Raw genomic sequence first — 23107 nt, 5'->3', positions numbered from 1 at the left:
ACGATACGTGTCTGTTTATTTTAAATTCACTCCAAACAGCAATACACAAAGAGTGGGAAAAATATGTTGAACTAAATGAATTATTTCATATTAAACCTAAGGGACATTCACACAAAGTGCACTTCTTCATTCAAATGCAGTACTATTCCATTTTATTTCTATGTAAACATGCACTAGTCTGACGCAAACACACACAAATGTTGTAATCTGATTGATAGCCATTCTTTATTTTGGGCAATGTTTTTTCCCCACGTTTAAGCGTCACAGCTTTCAGATGCACTCAACACAATGTGCTGTGCGCGCTCGTCATTCTTTAGCTCCGGTGTCTTTTACCCTTGTATTGGAGCTTTTCACCATTCCTTGTTGCTGTGTTCAAAGGTCACATTGGCAGAATGCCAACTATCAACCTGTAACATGATTTACATTTAATAATTGTGAATTCAAACCCTAAGCAGTAAACTCATGAACAACAATATGTTTGTACTCATTAAGACACACATCACCAATTCATGTGCAAAATCAGATGTTTAATCATAAAAAGAACGAACTTCAGTGCATTGATTTTGAACAGAACACTAAACATTCTAGAAGACTTTTTAACTATATTGATATTTGGACCCCACAAGGGTAGACCAGTGTAAGTGTGTGTATAAACATGTACTTATACATTAACATATGACCAGGTGATGGAAGAAATCTTTTTTTTTTTTTCATTAACAAAAGAAATTCCAATTAAAAGAAATGTTTCTTCTTACAATGACAAAATTAATAGGAATTCAGAATGTCTAGAATTGATATTTGGACCCCACAAGCACACCAGTGTATCTGGAGCAACTAGGGGTTAAGTGTCTTGCTCAGGGACACATTGGTGTCTCACAGTGGATTCCAACCCAGGTCTTTCACACCAAAGGCATGTGTCTTTTCCACTGCGCCAACACCACCCCTTGACTTTCATCACATAAAAGTCGACTTTAAAAAATCGACCCCTACTTTGAACCACATCTTAATTACTGTATTGTGATATGGTTCAACACCTTCACAGGTCATCTTAAAAACTTTGCATCGTTACAAAAGAAAGCCATATGGGCTCTGTCCTGGTCAGAGATAAATGCTCCTACTCGCCCTCTATTTTATCACTTTGAGTTACTAAGACTAACTGAGCTAAATACATATCATAATGCCTTTTTTATGTTTCAAAATGTTAATAATCTGAACCCTAGATTGAAACCTTCTTCCTATCTCCAGCCCCCAGCACACATACCAAACGAGAACCAATTCACTCATATCTGGAAAATATCGCCGACATGTTGACGCCAGTATGAGCGTTGTCTGTAGGGGGCAGCAGATTTGGAACGGGATTGATGATGGCCTTAAGGTGTTGCCCTCTATCTCCAATTTTAAAAGACAACTAAAAAAATATTATCTATCAACCTATATATAATATATAACTGTCTTTTCATGGTCTTCTGGGATGTATGTGTATGATTGTATGTGTATGTGTATGTATTTTTATGTCTGTATTGGTGTGCTCTTGTGTGCCTTCAGTTCATTTACCATCATCTGGTTACAGGTGGTAACTGTGTACTTTTTTCTTTTATATATATATATATATATATTGTTGTATAATTATTCAAAAGAATATATATAAAAACCCATTTTGTTTCCCACAAGCAAATGCAGTATGTAAACATTGCTTCTTATCTCTGTTATGTATCAGATGCACCATTTTGTTTCCCACAAGCAAATGCAGTATGTAAACATTGCTTCTTATCTCTGTTATGTATCAGATGCAATAGAGGCTTCAATACTTCTTAGTAGTAGAGCCCAGATCAGCTCAGTTGAGTCTTTGTCGCTGTGGAACTTCATAATTCAGGTTCAGGAATAAAATAAAATAATAATTTTACTCTTAATAAATGACTCAGAGACTTGTTTAAAAGAAGTTTATCACCATAGGAAATGGTTTCGCTTTATTAAAACAATAACTCATAAGCAAATAATAATAAAAGTAAAGAGGGTAAAGTCTTCACCACAAATTGCAGCAGTGAATGTGTTCTAACCCCCTCAGTTTTATAGACACACAACCCAAAATGTCTCTCTCTTCTGAGTTCCTCTTTTGGTGAACACACTCACCCACACAAACACACACAAGAATCTATGTTGCAAGAGTTACAGGAAGCATGACCTTTAACCTAGTAACAACCTTTCAGTGGCACAAGTTCAGATAAAGCAATTGCATCTTTTTTTCAGTAAAGCAGGTTAATATATCTCTAGTTTTAATCTAGATAATTTCAACATCTTAAGGTGTAGGCTATGGCAAATAACTATTTCTAAACTCTATGACATCATTTAAACTAAGATTAAATAAAATATATTACCATACAAAGCTTAGAAAGAAGGTCTGTTCTGCAATGCTGTAAAAAAAAAAAGCATACATATGTGGCAGTTTTAACTGTTGCGCAAACTTTAACAGAATGTATATCTCATTTCTGCCTTTTAAGGCTATACAGGTTTTGTGGTAGCTGTTTGCAGTCTTAAAGCTCTGACATCATTTGGGAGAGATTGCAACTCCAAATTAAAGTTCACCAACTCAATCATTTCTTTCAGCATTCTCATAATTTTCTTATTCAAATCCTCCTGTTTTCACATAAGTTGAATTGTTTTTCTTATTCTGACAATCTCTGTTGTACCATCAGTTGTGGTCCTGTCTTGTTTTCCTCGACTGTTGTTTCCCCTTCTAACTAAAATCACTGTGGTTAGTGCTTACTATTTCTGTCGTACACGCTAACAGTGTAGAACATTCATAACCAATAATGCGCATGTTCAAGCATCTACACTAATAAGCTCCATTTTATTATAAACAAATGGAAATGGGGGTGGGCAGAGCAACATGTGATTGTAGTATTTTTTTCAGCAGGGAAGTTTTTAATTTGAAATGTAGGTCAATTAACATTTAAAAAAAATGCCCTTATCCTTTTTTATAATAGGCCTTCTAGCCTCTCCTACTTGAGCTTTCCAGTCTGCAGTCTTACCTTCACTGAGGCAAACCATAACTATTGCTATTACAATTAATATTACTATTACCACACCTACAACCCCCCATAATCCTATAGTGTTTTCTTCTTTCAAACTCGGTCTCTCTTCTTCCTCTCTCTGCCTCTTCTGAGCTTCCATGTACATCATATTTGTATAATGCTCTCTACCGTTCTCCATCATCATTTTTACCATCTTCTCAAACAGTTCATCAACCTGCTTTGCTTTTTGATTTTTGTTATTGAAAACATGATACCTGGATTTACACTGTCTAACAAGCTCATTCATCTGTATATTTTCTGTCAGAAACTTATCTATGGGTTTGTTTAATTGATCTCCTCTAGTGAACAGAACCATAGTGTAATCATCAGCCATTTCTCCAAAGTTTTTCAGAATCAATTTCACAGTATTTTTCTCTTCATCTGTGAATCTCACATCCAGTCTGATGACCAGCAGAAACACATGAGGACCAGGAACAGACATGTTGACACACTTCTCCATCTCCTCCTTCAGTTGATCTTCACTTATGTCTGTATCAAACTTCCCTGGGGTGTCAATCACAGTGATCCCGTTCTGCTGATGTTTTTGGCATGTATTAGTATATGGCACAGATTCAAAATCATGTTTTTCTTTAAACATCTTTCCTTTTAGGATTGTGTTTCCTGATGCACTCTTTCCAGCTCCGGTTTTACCAATCAACATTATCCTGAGATCTTGCAAGACTGTAGAAGATAAAAAAGACAAATGGTGCTGATATTAACATGTTTCAAGTTTAGTTTATTTCTAGAGCACATTTAAAAACAGAAAAGACAAAGAAAAAAACTCAGCTCTCAAACTAAATTAAATGCTATTGAATAAAAATGTGTTTTAAGACCAGCTTGGGGCCATCCTCACTGATAATGGTAATGCATTCCAGCTACAGCAAAGGTCTTACTCTAGGGACTGCCAGCAACATAAGGTCAGCAGACCTCAGAGACCTGGATGAATGTGCAGTTGTATCAGATCAGAAAGGCAGGTTTGTTTAAGGCCTTTTTACGATTTATAAGTAAGCACTAAAAGCTTAAAATTGGTTATAAAACAGACTGGAAGTATCACAAATCTTATCAATTGACTTCTGTCCGATTGCCACCAGAGGTCACCCTTCTGTTACTTTGGCTCTCACACTACACAAACTGTTGCATGTCATCCCGGACTACGTATCCCAGCATCCATTGGGATGACTGGATGATTACACACACAGCTGCTGCCAATCACAAACTCTACATAAGCCATGGACTTCATCTCTCTAACTGCTGAATACTGTATTGCGTATATCCCTCTCGTAGCAATAGCTACTCTATGGAGCCATTTCTAGTTCTTAAGTAAATTTGGGATACCCCTGTTCACAATTAATCAACCCAGGTATAAAAGTGTACTTGAACGCACTAAAAAAATACTTAAATGACAGCAAATGCGAAGTACATTTGTAGTACATTATTTTTTTGTGCCCATTAATAAAATAGCAAAAATTATATACTATATTTCTACTTCATTAGTACTTCAGTGCAATTGCAAAAGTATACTAAATACCACTGATATTTAAATAGATTTTAGTGCACTGACAAAGTATATTTGATGCAAAAATACACACTTGGCTCTTCAGCTTGGATTGATTTAATGTTTTGAGGAGTACTCAAATTGTGAAACTCGGGTATTAAATAAATTCAGTGCACACAGACTGAAGTAGTTCAAGTCTTTGGTTTTTTTACTCAGAATTTGTGCAGAATTTGTGTAGAACTGGTTCTCTTTAAAATACAAAACTTGTGTTATCCCACGTAGGCTATCTGTAATCAGATCAAATGGAGTTTTGCCAGAGGTGAGTGAAGCGGGTATTGCAGATCAGTTGCCAATTTCCGTGGGTAAGGGGAGGAGCATGCCACATTAAAATGGCCACGTAATGTTTGGCCACTGTTGTTGCAATGTAAACTCATTGGTAAAGCCCAAGAAGTCTGCTCAGCGTTAACATTTGAGCAGAGCTTGGATTATGATGTAATCTTACGCACATTGGAGTCATTCAGATTCCTGGGAACCACCATCTCTCAGGACCTGAAGTGGGACAATCACATTGACTCCATTTCGAAAAAGGCCCAGCAGAGGTTGTACTTCCTTCGCCAGCTGAGGAAGTTTAAGCTGCCACAGGAGCTGCTGAAACAGTTCTACTCAGCCGTCATTGAGTCTGTACTGTGTACTTCAATAACTGTCTGGTTTGGTTCAGCAACAAAATCGGACATCAGAAGACTACAGAGAACTGTTTGGACTGCTGAAAGGATTATTGGTGCTCCCCTGCCCATCCTTCAAGAACTGTATACATCCAGAGTGAGTAAAAGGGCTCAGAAAATCACTCTGGATCCCTCACATCCAAGTCACCCCATCTTTGAACTTTTGCCATCTGGACCGCGCCTCAGAGCCGCAAATACCAGAACAGTAAGGCACAAGAACAGTTTCTTCCCCCAGGCAATCTACCTCATGAACAGTTAAATGTTCCCCACTTATGCTTATGCAAAAAAAAAATATATTTATATGTTACCTCTCCATCCTAGTTCATCCCAGCATCTCACTCAATCCTATTCCATTATCATTTATAGAACAATTGTTTATACACGTATTTATTTGATTTTTTTTTTTCTTGGTCTGTGTGTTGTTGTCTCTGTGTACTGGAAGCCTATGTCACTAAAACAAATTCCTTGTAATGCGCAAGCATACTTGGCAATAAAGCTCTTTCTGATTCTCTTTCTGATTCTGATTCCTCTATCGCCTGCCTTCTGAAACGCGTTGATTTTTATAAAGGTCATCGGTCTGAAAAAGCAAGATGTGCTCTGCCAGCTATCCAGTGCTTCATGATTGTCCGAATAGCTCCAGCGTGTGACGAAAATGTTACACCTCTTAAAATACTATGCTGTCTCAGGCCAGCAGCACGAGACTCAGTCCAGCTGCTCTGCTCGTGCACATCCCATCATCACTTTCTTTTAGCAGTTCAGTCAATGTACTGTTAGAAGTAACTGAATAACTCTGGATATTGGCCCTTGTGAAAATTAAAAAAAAAAAGTATATTTTATTTTATTTGTAATATATTCACTGTTATAATAGTACATTTTTGCTAGTAAATTTGCAATGTACTATCTTTAAATATATAAAAAGTATATTAGCATCATGGTTTTTGTCTACAATACAACTTTTAACACATTTTGAAACAAATGTAATTATCAATAAAGATTCGGGAGGAGCGCGTCAGATACTTAGCCTAATCACAATCAAGTTATCAATCTCATAGTATAAATATCGCTGACTTACCTCTATCCATTGACGGTTTATCAGCATGCTGGTTCGCTTCGTCAGTCACCTTATCACAGACCCAATTTTCGTACCAACGAAGAGTGCTACACAGGGGATTTATAAGACCTGCTGCTTTTGCCGGACCCGAGATCATTTCTACCTAGCCAAACACCGCCGTTGAGCAGCATTAAGCGTCATTGCGACAGCTGCTATCCTCGCCAAGCCACACATCGTGGCCAATAGACCGTGCAAACTCCGAGCACGCCATGCTCGATACACGACCATGCCGCCCGAGACCGAGCTCTCGTCGAGCGCTGGATTGCAGCAGAAAGAATCCAACCAGCCCGGGCTGAACAGTCACCACGGCTCAGTCTTTCACCACGGCGTTCCGGCCGAGTGGCAGTTTGAGGCCGCTTCCTCTAGCGGTGCAGACCAATACATTTCCAGGCGAAGACGCTAAAAACAGGTTCTTCTTTTTCTTCATTGGATTTTTACGGCAGTTGGCATCCAAAGTGTTGCATCTAAAAGCAGTTTCGCGGCTAAAGTTTTGTTAAACGACGTCATGACCTAGTTCCGTATTCTTCTACTAGTGTTTTATGGAGGTTTTGGCAAACCAGCGTAAAGCTACATTACCGCCACCCGCTGATCCGGGGTGTGGATCGCGCATAGATTTGGACTACAGATACAACGTTCTGTCGGATGATGATGCCACTTTTAACCACAAAGCCAGGCATTAGGTTAGATCATTGCAATGCCTTGTTCTCAGGCCTTCCAGCTAAATCGTTGAGCAAGCTTCAGTATATACAAATTCTGCCGCACGCTTGTACTTCTCCTCGTGAACACATTACACCGGTTCTTTCACAATTACACGGGCTTCCTGTAAATGCGAGAATTGATTTTAAAATTCTTATCTTAACATACTAGGCACTCCATGGGACTGCACCTGAGTATCTTTGTGAACTCATCAGTCCTTATATTCCATCACGCTCTCTTCGCTCTACTAACTCTCTTTCACTTCACCAGCCATAATGTGAGCTAAAGACCATGGGGGAAAGAGCCTTTTCACATAAAGCCCCTAAGCTATGGAATGTACTTCTTCTGCACGTCAGATATGCACCAACGCTGGGCGATTTAAAAAAGTTTATTAAGTCACATTTATTCAAGACTGTCTGTCTTCAATGAATTGTCGTATTGCTTTTGGCGTTTGTACTTACAAATAAAATACATTATTATTATTATTATTATTATTATTATTGTTACATTCGCCTTACCGCGCACGTTTAAACCTCACCGAAATGATACAGACATAAGTTTCAAAAAAAAAAAAAAACCTTGTAATTCTCTGGATAAAAGAGTCTGCTAAATGCTTAACTTGATTTTAAATTTTAATTTCCATGCAAGTCTTCTGGTAGTAGGGCTGTAGTACTCGAGTCCGGTCTTGGACTCGAGTCCGGACTCGAGACATTTTTCTGTCGTCTCGGACTTGTCTCGGACTCGTTGAATTTGCACTCGGACTTGTCTCGGACTTGGCCATTGGACTCGCCAAGTCTTCTAGTTGGTCTCGACCGAGTCCAGAAAAAAAATAAAATAAAAAATTTCTCCTTCAAAACAAAACCACATTTGCATGATGTCGCGACTGAAAACGTGTGGAAAACGCTAGGCGCGCCGCTCTCCTTATTTCCAAAGCACTCTGTAGCCTGCGCTTGCGCTCCAGTGGCGTCTGCTGTTGCTGGGCAACCATGACCCGCTCTCCATGATGACGCAGAAGTTTCAGCAAAGAATAAATGGATTTCCAGCACTAAACATCCCTTTCAGTTCTCTGATAATAGATTCATTTAAAAAATGGCTATCCTTGTACAACTATGATCATCTGTTTCTCCATCTTAGCTTTCAGTATTGTTCCGGGAAAGGATGTGCATGACCAGCGGTGCACTTACTGCGACCTGAAAAGTTTAGATGTTTCTAATTTAATTTTCTACATGTTCGATTGTGTTTTATTTACGTCTACACCTAGATAGCCTTTTTTTTTTTTTCAATAAACGCGTATTAATGTATAGCCTTATGCAACAATTACATATGTACATTTTAAAAACTTTATATATGACATTACATATTTACATTTTCATGTAACAGCCAGTATTTGTATCTGTAACAATCACAAAAATTTTCCTATCTGCATTCGGATATAACATCGTACAGTTACTTGATAAGACTGTTATGACTTTTTATATATTTTTTCGTAGTTATCACTGAACAAGTATGTCATGTTAAACTGAAATAATTATTAATTTCTAAAATAATATTTATCATGCAAGCAGAGAGATGTCATGACAAACGTTTAGTGATCATTTGAACACGACTGAATCCATTCAATGCGCACATTTTCATTACGCAGAAAACTTTGAGCGAGTCTTAATGTTAATGAACTTCACTTAACAGATGTGTGTGTTCCGCGCAAACCAGCAAAAGGTAAATATGCAAACATGTAGGACAAGTAGACAATGTATCCGTATCTAAGCTGATTATTAGCCTACTCCTGAGAGAGAACTGGTTTGGTTTTTGAGAGACTGAGACGCGCAGCGCGGCTGTTTGATTGGTGAGCGCGCTGTGCTTATTCCATTCATTCGTATCATGGTAGCCTAAGCTTTCAATATTTGCCTTTTAAATATATAAAAATAATATAACGTGTAGCTATGATGTATTATTATAGGTAAAATTACTCTTGCAACGCTCTGATTTCTGAGAGATGCACAGAGGCGACAACAATGCGGTGTTTGATTTGCTCTCTTTTCACTCATAAAGTTTACATTCATTCACTTCTGGCGCTGATGCCCTGGCTCAACTGTTATCTAGCAAACACCAGACTGTGTCAGCTTCAGCCGAGTATTCAGGCAGAATTATTCCTTGAGCGTTATTCGTTTTTTAAGCCATTATCCGTGCCATTCCGAATAAGGCATTCGGCTTCAGGCACAACCCTAATTATTACATTACATATTTTATTTTTACATGCAACATAGATAAGGTCATATAGTAACAGCTCCACGCAATATTGTAATTCTAAAATTCACGTCGTACTTGCAAACACTTTGTATGCATTATGGTTAATGCATGCTGGAGTAGTCGATTGTTTCCGACAGAGCTTGACTAGTCTATGCAAGATCTAGCACAGTAGGACAAAAATTTCGCTGTATTTATGTGCGCATGTCCAGCAGAGCCAAACGTATCCATTCTAGCCTTGCTGCGCGCATTTGTCATATCCCGAGCTTTGCGTGTGTCTGTGCACTGTGCCAATTAGGCATAGTCATATACATTTTTGACCACAGATATAATGTCAACAAAAAATAAAGTACATAAAAATTATTTGACCTTACAGTTCCAAACTTTGTTTGTTTATCCAAGTTTAGCTCCCAGGGTCGGACTGGGGGTAAAACCAGTACTCATTAGCAAGGCCCCAAAGGAAGAGAGGGCCCTTGAAAAGTATGAATCTGAAATATATATTTTTTACCTGGATATTTTCATGGGTGGGGGCTATGGGGGCCCATCAGGACTGCCTATGCATAGGGCCCAGGATCTTGTTTAACGCCCCTGTTAGCTTTAACCCTAATTATACACACTTGAACCTAATCAAGCTCTTACTAGACACACTAATCTTCCAGGTGTTTTAAGGCCAGTTGGAGCTAAACTTTTCAGGACATTGGGCATCCAGGATGTAGTTTGGAGACCCCTGTCCTACAGAGTTGTTACTTTGCACATGCTTTTTGATCATTACAAATAATAATGTAAAATGATTTTCTTAGAATAGGAGATATGCTTTCTCTCGCATCACAAACATTATCAGTAGTTAAGTGTGTGGTCTTGAAGAGGACCCTTTTTTCTTTCATTTGGACTCGGTCTTGGACTTGGACTCGAAACTTTTGGACTTGGACTTGACTTGGACTCGAACCTCTTTGGACTCGGTCTTGACTCGGTCTCGACTAGTCCTGGACTTGGACTTGACTTGGACTCGACAAAGCCGGACTTGACTACAGCTCTATCTGGTAGTACTAAATCATTTAGGGACCTATTTCACCATTCACTGGCGTGATCACTCAAAATTAATCTAAAACGCATCTGCCCTCGTGTTTTGATGCAGGATAGCAAGTGTGAGTAAAATTACCGTCGCCTTTTAAGGACCGTAATACGAAAAAAAAAAAAAAAAAACGGAAAGTAAATATCTTTAGAAACCACTTGGAAGCGAATAGCACATAACTGCTGTTAACACATTTGCTGCAAGCATCGCCAATGGCCCTAGTCTACCATCGTTTCATTTTCACAGCACGTTAAACATCACTCTTTTACTTGATCTGGATAAACCTCGCATCAATTGAAGTCTAAAGACTTTGGCTTTTATATTTGACCAATATTTCGATAAAACATCATTCCAGTGATAATTTTCCATCATGTCAGGAAAACTATTCCTATTCCTGAACGGTAAACGCCAAAGTGTTAGCTCGTGGACAAATGTTGATCATGGATCTAGTCAGAAAGAATCATGAACAGAAACCTCTTTATTTTGGGTATGTAATTTCTGCCTCCATGCCAAAAATGGGGGGTGTCTGGTTAGGGGTTAACGTTACCGCTATAATCATGTCTTTCGGTACAATGTCTTACAAGACTAAACACGCTCAATCGTTTCCAAAAGCCTCTGTTTCCACAGCCCATAATACAACGTGAAAACAGCGTTCCAAACGTATCCGCTCGGGAGACCGTCTAAAGAGCCCGGAGGCCAAATAAGAGGAAAGATGCTTTTCCAACAGGAACATAATAAGGTGGACAAGGCTCGAGAAAGTCAAATCAGGCAACAAGTGTCGCAGCAGTGTCTGCTCCCGCAGGAGCCTTTCCCGTTCTCACCACTGCCGCAGCAGTGTCTGCTCCCGCAGGAGCCTTTCCTATACCTCCTCACTGCCGCGCAGTGTCTGCTCCCGCAGGAGCCTTTCCTTTACCTCCACACTGCCGTAGCAGTGTCTGCTCCCGCAGGAGCCTTTCCTGTTCTCACCACTGCCGCAGCAGTGTCTGCTCCCGCAGGAGCCTTTCCTATACCTTCTCACTGCCGCGCAGTGCTGGCTCCCGCAGGAGCCTTCCTATACCTCCTCACTGCCGCGCAGTATCTGCTCCCGCAGGAGCCTTTCCTAGACCTAAATATATTATATAAAAAAAAACAAACAAAAAAAAACACACAAGTCACCTCCGCCTAAAGGCATGCCATGCATCCGAGGTTGCGTTGATAGCATCATGTATCGACAATAGCCAAGATGATATTAGGCCCATTCTCCAACCAACGTTTTTTTATAATAATCATTAGGCGGCCTACCATAATTCGGCTATCAAACCGCTCCGTTATCCCATCTCAGCACTGCATTTCCCGCTCGCCCGTGCTCTCAAAGGATGATGTGAGCCCGTATAAAATTTTTTTAAAAAAAGCGAGATGATAGTAGTGCCAACTACATGAACTAGCAGTATTTAAATATAGTATTTTATACTTAATACCAGTGTATCAGTACGTCCAGAAGTATATTTTTTCGATTATTGGATTCCATAAGCTCTTTTCATGCACCTGCATGGTCAAAATGGCAAATAGTAAGCTCAGACAGTATAAAGAATCTTTCTCTTACTCCACCCATGCACGATTACATCGTCGATATGTACCATCGATCTCACGTGCTGACAATGACCACATCACCGATACATGGCACCTATTTGGGGTAAACTGGCACAGGAAATCCAATTTATTTTTGCACACTTAATTTCGGATACTATGACTGCACCAAGATTTTTCAGACTCATTATCGGAAGCAGCTCATTGGATTTGCTAAACAATTATTCAAGTAAGCCTCACAGCGTCTACCCTCGTAGACAAACAAATCATCCTTAGTATCGAACTCCCTGCCAGGCGCTGCAAGAGGCTCACGGTTGAAACAACCTTTGCATTCTCTGTTCAACTATCAGCAAAGCTTACTCGTCTGACATCGCAAGTATTAAAATCCTGCCAGATGCTTTCCCACTTAAGCCCTATTCAGACGGGACTAGTTTTACATGGGGTCGTTAGAAGAATCTGCGTTTCACAGACGTACTTGGTGATTTTAATCCCGTCCGAATCTGCCACGTCTGTGTTTTTCACACACAACCTCTGTGATAATTCCAGAGCAAATTACCTACCGTTTTTCAGCAAACTCAGTGATCCTCTGAGAAAACTAATCCCGTCCGAATGCGAATGTCTGTGATTGCCGGTGATATTTTATTTCACAACGCGTTTCCTTGTGTGTTTTGGCCAACTTGAATTACCGTAGATGCTCTTACCGCGCGGATGTTTGATAGATTTGCTTAGCGGCAAATAAATAATAATAAAAAAATAATACAAATAATAAAATCAAGAGCAAGATCGCGTAAACTGTTAATACCGGCTATTGTAATATCAGCATCAGGTAAGATTACTCACGATCATTTATTTACTCCGTTACATAATGTTTTAATTACATTTAATAAAAAAAAGGAAAACAAGTTAAACTAAAGGAATCACACATTAACATGGTTTTGTTATACTAGCCATTTAGTATTTATTGTGTAATAATACTAAGGCAATCATTCTGAATGAATGCAATGCACGCATACAGAGCGCGTGATCTCTGTGACGCCCAGATGCACAAATCAGACCCTCCCACCTCTGTGATAAACACAGAGATGTTAGTCCCGTCCGAATCGGTACATGAAAATCACAGACGTCAGGTGGTAAGAATCGAAACTCAAACGTAGTTTAGAAAACTAGTCCCGTCCGAATAGTGCTTTAATCAATCTTGGACTTTCCATCCGACCACCAGCGAAGCTTACCCGATTAAAAAAGGCAGATTAAATAAAAAAAAAAGCGACATTTACCTATCGAACACCAATGAGTATATCGCAGCTCAAACTAATTTTCCCTCCAATGGCAAGATGTACCCATCCAATACCGCAAGTTACGCTTTCGCCGAACACTAACGGGCACTTTGCAGATAAAACGATCTCAATTTTTCCTCCGATGGCTGGAGAGACTACCCATCTGGTGTCGTAAATTTTTATAAATAATAATAATAATAATAATAAATAAAAATGAATATAAAAAATAACTAAATAATAAAGAAAAAGACACCGGATGCTGGCCATAGCCTCCCGGCCAGACAACCTCACCTTTTCCATTTTGCGGCCAGCAAGGCTTACCCGTTCGTTGCCAGGAGCTCACACTCCCTTCGGACGTAGGTGAAAGCCCCCGGCTACCTGCTTTGCCATTCTGTCTTACGTACGGAGAGGTTTACCCATCCAATGCACGGTCAGGGCTCCCATTGAATGTAGTTGAGAGCTTCCCGGCTAGACAACCTTACCTTTTCCGTCCTTTGGCCAGCGAGGCTTAACCGTTCTATCCGGGAGTAGCAAACTCCCATAAAACGCTGACGACAGCCTAACGACCACACAAACTTACCTTTTCCATCCTACGGCCTGCGAGGCTAACCCAGTTTTGTCCCCGCTGGACGCTGGCAAGAGCCTCCTGGCCACCTATCATTACTTTTTCTGTCCGCCATCCGGAGAGGCTTACCCGTTCGATGCGCGTGCTCCCTTCGGACGCCGGCGAGAGCCTCCCGGTTAGACAACCTTACCTTTTCCTTTTCAATGGTCAGCGAGGCTTACCCGTTCGATGTGTGTGCTCCCTTCGGACGCTGGCGAGAGCCTCCTGGACAGACTTGCTTTACGTTTCCACTCTATGGTCGGTGAGGCTTACCCGTTCGATGTGTGTGCTCCCTTCGGACGTCGGTAAAAGTCTCTCGGCCACGCAACTTACCTTTCCATTTGACGGTAGGCGAGGCTTAACCGTCCAACGCTACGAGTCTCATCCTCTCGCCAAATCCTGCAAAAAAAAAAAAAGCTACCCTCAGCTACTCGCACATCTTTTAACCCCGTCTGGCGAGGCTTACCCGTTCGATGTTCTGAGTTAGAGGCCCCATCGGATGCTGCGAGAGTCCTCCCAGTCGGGTTTTCCTTTCAAACCCTCCCTGTCCGCCGAGGCTTACCCGTCTGTCACGCGTGCTCCCTTCAGACGTCTGGCGAGAGTCTCCCGGACGGGCCTATGCTTGCTGGCCGCAAGCGAGTCTCATCCATCCGATGCCGTGAGTCGGGATCTCCCTTCGGATGTCGCCAGAGTCGTCCCTTGTCGGCCAGCCCAAAAGCTTTTTATCTGCCAAACCGAGAGGACCCAGACGTCCGTCATCCTGAGTCTCAATCTCCTGTCGGAGGCTTCATGGGCCCTCTCGGTCAGCGTTAGTCCCTTCACCCACTGAATAACAGGGGCTATCAGCCAGTAGGGCCCGTACGCCGACACCGTGACCTATTCCGGTCGAGGCAACTCGGGTCCTCCCGGTCGGAAAACAAAACCACGCTGCTCCTCCTCATCGGCCGGTAGGGCTCACCGTTCCAACGCCAAAAAGCTCCAGTTGAGCATCGGCTCGAGCCCTACCGACCGGGCGCCAACAACCACGTAGTTCACTAGCTGCAGCCGGTAGGGCCTACTCTCCCAACGCCCAAGTCGCTCCCTCCGGAGTGCGTAGGCCCTTCCAGCCTGCCAACGAGACGACTTCTTAGAAACCAAATCAGCCCCCGCCAGTACTCTGCATTTTTGGGGGGGCATTCTTTAAACTGGCGGCTGTCCTCTTGTACATTTGCCTTTTTGGGGGGTACTCTAGGTTTGGGCCATTCACGAGCTCGGAGCCCTTCCCCCGACAGCACGCCAAATACGCATACCATACTTCAGCTAATTATATGTAAGCGTGAACTAGTGAAATGTAATTATCAATAAAGATTCGGGAGGAGCGCGTCAGATACTTAGCCTAATCAACACAGGTGGACCACAATCAAGTAATCAATCCCATAGCATAAATATCGCTGACTTACCTCTATCCATTGACGGTTTATCAGCATCCCTCCTCCACCCCATCTCCTCACTTCAAGTTCACTTTATAATATACGGGGAATGGGGGGTACTCTAGGTTCGGGCCATTCCCGAGCTCGGAGCCCTTCCCCGGACAGCACGCCAAATACGCATACCATACCTCAGCTAATTATATGCAAGTGTGAACTAGTGAACTGTAATTTAGTGTATTTTATATATTTATTTATTTATTACTCTCTTTCAAAATGACCATATTTTTTACATAAAAAACTGTTGACTAATACTAAATGATTTGCAACTTCCATACCTCGCTCTTAAGTTTCGACGTTTGGCCACTTTTAATTATTTTAATTATATTACTTGTCCCCCTCAATGTCTATGGAGGTTTCGCCATGTAAGTGGTAACTAAATACATTTAGAGAAAGTATGTTAAAAGCACATTTCAGTTAATATTCAAGGTGTCTCAAAATAGCACAGTTGATGATCTTAGATGATCTTAAGAAGTACTAAAGAATAATTTTTAGTATATTATGTATAACTTAGTGCACAAAAAATACAGATCCCCTGTAAAGACCTTGTCTCAGAGGTTCACCAGGACAAGACCACAGGAAACAGATGATTCTTCTGCACAATCTGACTTTGCTGCAGCCTGGAATTGAACTACTGGTTTTCGTCTGGTCAGAGGAGAACTGGCCCCCCAACTGAGCCTGGTTTCTCCCAAGGTTTTTTTCTCCATTCTGTCACCGATGGAGTTTCGGTTCCTTGCAGCTGTCGCCTTTGGCTTGCTTAGTTGGGGTCACTTCATCTACAGCGATATTGACACTTTCAAGTACGTAACAGATATCATTGACTTGATAGCAAATAAATGCACAGACACTATCTAAACTGAGATGATAACATCACTGATGTCTTAATGTTGTTCTGTTGCTTTGACACAATCTTTTTTGTTTAAAGTTTAAAGATGACTTGACTTGACAAAAATAGAGCACTTTAAGTACATTATGGAAGTGTACTAAGTGCACTTAAATAAAGTGTATTTTACTGCTCTTTTTTTCAACTGTGAATTTTTATCAGATATCTTGAATACATAAATAAGGTGAGAAATACAGGTAACCCACAGGAAACCTTATTACTTTTTATTTATTTTTTTCCTCTAAAATCTCACAATCAATGCAGAATAATTTCGGATTTGCGGTGCATCAATTTATTTCCCAGGCCCTAGCTTTAATACATGTAGATCTGCTTGTGACTTGAGGAGGGCAGCAGCAGCAGCAAGTGTAGGATTAGGAATGAAAGAAATCATGTAGGACACATCCAGGGAGTAAGATTTGAAGACATCAGAGTTGGTCTTACCTTGGTTTTTGGAGAACTGATACCACTGGTCTTTTTCGGTTTAATCAGAATATTTGTCCTGTAAGCTGTTGATCGTCTGATTGAACTCTTGAATTGTGTTCTTACAACTCTTTAACTGGTCTCTTTCTGCTGTGATGGAGTTTTGCTGCAGTATGAAGACCAGCAGAAGAACAACAAATATTGAACACAAGATTCTATCCACCACATACTGACTTCCTCCTGACAAACAGAGATAAAACACACAGATATCCATTAAGAACTCTATATTATACAATAATCAACATTCATAATTAATTGAAAGGGCTTGTAAAGAATGCTCTTTTGAATGTGCTAATCCAATGACAATCACTGAAAATTAATGGTCAAATATGTAAAAAAAAAAAAAAAAAAAAAGTATGTGTTCACAGATGAGCTGCAACACCTCAATCACATGGATTGAGGTGTGATTGAGGTGTTTGAGCTGTTGCAGCTCATCTATGAAAACATGGGGGGGGGGCACCCCTCCCCTCGGGGCTATGATGACCACAGGTCCGATGACGTGCCAGGGGTGGTAAATCACAACTTAAAATATGTTTTCATAAAAATATTAATTGCTAATGAACTTTATTAATTGTATAAGGTGGCGTGAACACAGATTTTGGATAAAATATTTGTCATTGTTTTCAGACAGTAACACCATCCAAACAGTGAAACCACATAATAAATAATCGATCTACAAACATTTCTAAATTAATGTAAAACACACACATTTTTTATTTATTTTTTATTTTATTTTTATTAGTAAGTTAATGTTTTTTGTTAATTCTACAGTAGCCTATTGAAGAATGCAATCATTTAAATTATTTAAGTTGTTTTTTTACTTCACATATAGGCACTGTATTTTTATTATTAAATATATCTATCTCAGGGGTTTTCAAAGTGTGGGGCGCGCCTCCCCAGGGGGGCGCCAGAGCATGTCAGGGGAGGCGCCAAAATGATAATAAATAAAAAATATAATTGAGTTTAAATATTATAAGTATTTTTATTATATTTGAACGTATTTACTTAAACTATACTAAAAATTAAAAAGTAAAAAATATGAGAAACATTTTTCATCCAGAAGGCCGTAGCTGTGAATTTGCTGATGTTTGGTAAGCCCGCCAATACAGGTATATGCCTATTAATACAGTGGAGCAGTTTCTGGGTGATTCAAAGCCTTCAACTTCAGGGCTTAAACCCAAAAGACGACGATATGATGATCAGTATTTGAGTTTAGGATTTACGTGGACAGGCAAAACACATACAACTGGAGAGATGTTAATTCTGCCGGAAGCAAAAGACCTATGTTCCGTGATGCTAGGAGAGGCAGCGGCTTCTAAGCTCGATTCTGTTCCACTCTCTGACAACACAATAAGTTGGCGCATCTCAGACATGGCACAGGATGTGAAGGAGCAAGTGTTAGAGAGTGTCAGAAACAGCCCATTTTTTTGCACTCCAGATCGACGAATCCACCAATGTGGCCAGCTGAGTGTGTGTGTGCGTGTGTGTGTTTGGGGGGGGGGGGGCGCCATTGAGTAAGCTGTGTCAAAAGGGAGGCCCTCTGTCTTAGACTTTGAAAACCCGTGATCTATCTTCTCTTATTAAATTATTGCTTATGTTTCTGACTGTACACCTTAACCGTAATAAACAAATCGCTATCACTTTAAAATAAGGTTCATTAGTTAACTACATTAATTAACATTAACTAATAATGATCTGAACTTATTCAGCAATTGTTCATCTTTGTTCATGTTAATTTCCACATTTAATAATACTTTATTATAATCTTTTTAATATTAGTTAATGCACTGTGAACTAAACTGAACAAACAATGAACAGCTTTATTTCTATTAACTAATATTAACAAAGATGAATAAATACTGTAACAGATGTATTTCTTACTCATTGTTAATTCATGTTAGTTAATACACTAATGTTTAATAAATGAACCTTATTATAAAGTGTATGAATGTTGTTCTCCCGAGGCATGCTGTCGCACATCTGACAAGCCACCGTGTGCAACAGAACACTCGCCGACAAATTGTGCTTGATACTAATTTCCGCTGACACTTCCAAGTATTTGATTAACCCCACTCTCGTCGATATGTTTGCGTCCGCTTTCGGTTCAGCGCTGGACGCGAGTGGGGGGGTGGTGGTGTGTATTTGGAGCAGCCTCCACCATTCTTTCAAATCGACTCTCTACCAAGAGACCCGCCCTCCTCTGACTCTGATTGGCCGTGAACCTGAAACAAACCAATCAATCCAACGATGGCAGCGAGTATTACCCAATCAGGGGCAGAATAGGACAAGTCTTCACAGAATGGGATGATCTTCATGAGATGCTGCATTGAAGACAACTCCGAAAATACGGGACAAACCACGTCCTGTATTGATTCAAAATGGGACGCGCTATTTTATTCTCAAATACGTGACGATTCCGTATTTTAAGGGATGGGTGGCAACCCTAGGTGACGTAGGTCTGCACGCTTTTCTCAATACACAGTACCGAATTTTCGGATTTACATCCTCGGTTGTTCAGACATTGCAAATTCGACTCAGGAGTGTGATCTCCTGCGGACGGAATGATGACAGTCCAGTAATTCAGCAAACAGCAGCGTACTTGATAACATCATGCTACTGCAATTACCAAAGATAACCTGTTAGATTTACCCAAAATGAATTATATTTTATGTTTAACCACAAAAGAGACATCAGAGCCAGCGGCACATATCAGAAGGACTAGCCGCTGATCGCGTGGAGCTCACCGTCTCCGAAATCAGTGAACCACATTTTTAAATAGACGCTGTCTTTATAAATAAAAAGCAGATTTGAGTTTTAAACAACTACATTCTCATCTGAAATACTTTTTAAATTAAAAAGGGCTTCTTAAACACTTGAGTTGGATGCTAAATATCTTTTTGTATTATTTAGTACTGCCTTTTAGAAGCTACTGTACATAAGATATTTAAAATAAGTGCAACTTGTATCAATTATACTGTTCAAATATCCTCGGCTCTCAATGCATCTTCTCTTTTCTTCTTGAGCATTGTGAGCGTTTGAAGCTTTTTTGAGTCCCTCAATTATCCACAGTGTGAAAAAGACACATATCAAGATTAAGATATCTGTGCATTTACCACGTTTTATATGTTTTAGCTTAATGGACTTTTAGAAACAAATATAAAATTATGAGAAAATACTTATTACTGATAACAGTGTGATGTTGCAAAGTATTATAGATTTACATTTTATAGAGATTGATTAGAAAACCCTGTAGCACAACTGTTCACTGTTGATATTGTGTTTAGAGCTTCTAGAAAGGTTTCACAACATTTGTAAATAAAGTAAAGTCAGTTTATTAAAAGTTCTCACCTGCTTGAGCTGGATGTTTTCCTTCCGTTGTCTTTTGTTTCTTCTGGCTCTTTTCCAAGCTGTGTTCCTGTCCTTTGACTTCTTTTTCTTCTCCCTTTCCTTCATTTGAGAAATTCAGATATCTATCTAATGAGTTCATCTCTTGTAGACCTGGTTCTTCATTTACAGAAGTTGGTTCAATCACAGTTAATCCTTCTTCTGTTGCCCTGTTCATTTCAAAAGTCCCCTGCATTGTTTGCTCTTCCTCTTTTTTTCCAGGGTTTTCTTGTTTATTCTTCTTTTTTTTTGTGCTCCTTTTTTGGGAAACTGAGTCGAAATGCTTCTCATCATTCTGTTTGATGAATTCATCAATCTTCTTTAAAAGCTTTTTGATATGATCTTTTTTTATCTCATTGATCACATGATATTGTAATCTAAATTTACTGACTAGTCTCTGAAATTTTTCAGAGAGTTCAATTTCCTGCCATTCTTTCTTTGTGATTTGATCTCTTCCAGTGAACAGCACCATGGTGAACTTCAAAGCTTGAACTCCAAAGATCTCCTCTATTTTCTCAAAGATGTTCCTCTCGTCCTCTTCAAAGGTCTTCAGGTTGATGATGATCAGGAATGCATGAGGACCGGGATCAGAGAGATCCAGACTCTTCATCATCTGCTCCTGCAGCTCTTCATCAGTCAGGTGTGTGTTGAAGAAACCGGGAGTATTAATGATAAAGATGTTTCGGTCTTCTACTGTTCCTCTCTGTATCTCACTCTCTGTGGTTCCAGTCTCTTTAAACACATCTCGACCCAGTATTGTGCTTCCTACTGAACTCTTTCCAGCACCAGAGACTCCCAGCAGCACAATCCTCAGACCCTGTGAATCACCTGTCAAACACAGCTCTTCATGATTTGTACATGCTTCCAGAATTATAACTATTTAATCACCAGTTCACTTATTATTTCACATGCACTGGATAAATCAATTGGATAAACACAGTTTAAGTTTATTTTACTGAAATAAAAAAATTAATTACAGTGTAAGGTATCATATTAGGCCATTTGATTTACACTAACCTTCATAATTAGATGCCATTATGTCTGTGTAGTTTGTTTTTTGTTGGTTACTTCTTCTTTGTCTTTCTGTATAATCTAGAAAAGCAAGACAAAAAGTTAAACTTGAACCTTGCCAATTTCCCCTCGCAGTGGAAATTTACCATGTAACCTTGGAGGACCTAAAAGTGAAACGATCTTGGACCCCACTTCAGATCACACAAGGCAAAAGTCAATCGTGAGAGCAGCCAAACAGTTTTGAGATCACACAGGCATGTGACGGGGGAAGCATTAATAAATACAGAAAATCATATAAATATGTTTACAATAATATATAACTTAAATATTATATGAGTAACGTTTTCAAACCTAATCAAACACACGAACCAGCAAATCAAGCACCCTCTCGTGGCTGTAGACGGTAATGTTTTCTCTTGGTTCTTGGTTCTAAATAAATGCGACTTATAGTCCAGTGCGACTTATATATGCTTTTTTCCTCGTCATGATGTATTTTTGGACTGATGTCACTTATACTCAGGTGCGAATTATAGTCCGAAAAATACGGTATATATATAAAGTGCCAAATTCTGTATATATATATATATATATATATATATATATATATATATATATATATATATATATACACACACACACACACATCACTTACCCCTCCACATGTCATCTTTCGACGTAACCTACGCACACTTTCACCCTCCCGGCTATCTGCAATGGTTTCATCTTCACTTCCTTCCCCTAAACTGTTTGCATCTTTGGACGCGAACAGTGCTACTGATACTTTCTGCTCCACTCTTACACCTTGTTTAGACACTGTTTGGCCCTTATCTTCCAGGCCAGCCTGTAACACCCCTTCTGCCCCTTTGGTTATCTGATGTTCTACGCGAACACCGTTCTAAGCTTAGAGCTGCTGAAAGGGTGTGGCGCAAATCTAAAAATACTACTGACCTTATTGTGTATCAGTCACTCCTATCTTCTTTCTCTGCTAATGTCTCCTCTGCTAAAAAGACATACTACCATAACAAAATTAACAATTCATCTAGCTCTCGCATGCTTTTTAAAACATTTTCCTCACTTCTTTGTCCTCCTCCTCCCCCTCCTGCTTCATCTCTAATAGCTGACGACTTTGCAATGTTTTTCATTAATAAAATTAAACACATTAGTGCACAATTTTCCACACCACAATCAGTCAAGCTCATATCACCAGCAAAATCCTTCTCTTCACTCTCTGAGGCAGAAGTCTCAAAACTCATCCTTTCTAATCACCCTACTACTTGCCCGCTTAATCCTATTCCATCTCATCTCCTTCAAGCCATTTCTCCGTCAGTTGTACCTGCACTCACTCACATCATCAACACTTCCCTCCACACTGGTGTTTTCCCCTCATCATTTAGACAGGCACGTATAACTCCACTACTTAAGAAACCCAACCTCAACCCATCTCTTTTAGAGAACTACAGACCAGTTTCTCTTCTTCCTTTCATTGGGTAAACACTTGAAAGAGCTGTGTTCAAACAAGTCTCTACATTTCTCACACACAACAATCTTTTAGACAGCAAGCAATCTGGCTTTAGAAGTGGACATTCAACTGAGACGGCCTTGCTCTCAGTTGTTGAAGCTCTAAGACTGGCAAGAGCAGAATCCAAATCTTCAGTACTTATCCTGCTTGATCTGTCCGCTGCTTTTGACATGGTTAGTCACCAGATCCTCCTATATCAACCCTACTGGCAAATGGCATCTCAGGAACCACACTTCAATGGTTTGAGTCTTACCTATCAGTTAGGTCCTTCAAAGTATCTTGGAGAGGTGAGGTGTCCAAGTCTCAACATCTAACTACTGGGGTGCCTCAGAGCTCAGTTCTTGGACCACTTCTCTTCTCTGTCTACATGGCATCATTAGGTTCTGTCATTCAGAAACATGGCTTTTCATACCACTGCTATGCTGATGACACTCAACTCTACCTCTCATTCCATCCTGATGATCCGACGGTAGCTATTTGCATCTCAGCTTGTCTAACAGACATTTTTT

General features: G+C 40.0%; 2 protein-coding genes across 3 annotated transcripts in view; both read right to left on the bottom strand.

Moving 5' to 3' along the window:
- Window positions 1–1929: 1929 nt before the first annotated feature.
- Window positions 1930–4311, bottom strand: LOC113075488 (GTPase IMAP family member 4-like). Its single transcript, XM_026248206.1, has 2 exons — window positions 4269–4311; window positions 1930–3752 (listed from the first exon to the last, which is right to left on the bottom strand). Exons 1-2 carry the CDS (start codon window positions 4309–4311, stop codon window positions 2944–2946), a joined length of 852 nt encoding a protein of 283 aa, XP_026103991.1. The 3' UTR covers window positions 1930–2943.
- LOC113075480 (GTPase IMAP family member 4-like) overlaps window positions 3515–23107 on the bottom strand; it is a 24585-nt gene continuing 4992 nt past the window's right edge. For both annotated transcript variants that reach the window (XM_026248199.1, XM_026248200.1), the window contains exons 3-6: window positions 21086–21160; window positions 20033–20896; window positions 16646–16864; window positions 3515–3752 (exon numbers count right to left, since the gene is read on the bottom strand). In XM_026248199.1, the coding sequence (XP_026103984.1) occupies window positions 16686–16864; window positions 20033–20896; window positions 21086–21160 (1118 nt within the window). In that variant the 3' untranslated portion in view covers window positions 3515–3752; window positions 16646–16685. The remainder of the gene's footprint in view (window positions 3753–16645; window positions 16865–20032; window positions 20897–21085; window positions 21161–23107) is intronic.

Source organism: Carassius auratus, unplaced genomic scaffold (assembly GCF_003368295.1).
Source record: "Carassius auratus strain Wakin unplaced genomic scaffold, ASM336829v1 scaf_tig00017072, whole genome shotgun sequence".
In the NCBI taxonomy this organism is placed as follows: Eukaryota; Metazoa; Chordata; class Actinopteri; order Cypriniformes; family Cyprinidae; genus Carassius; species Carassius auratus.
This window is presented reverse-complemented; position numbering and strand designations above follow the sequence as displayed.

Bases quoted from the DNA above. Each gene is read 5' to 3' on its own strand.
- LOC113075488 (XM_026248206.1), bottom strand. From the start codon at position 4,311: ATGAAGTCCATGGCTTATGTAGAGTTTGTGATTGGCAGCAGCT. The intron at 3,753-4,268 runs GTGTGTGTAATC...TATCTTCTACAG, and splicing joins GTTTGTGATTGGCAGCAGCT to TCTTGCAAGATCTCAGGATA.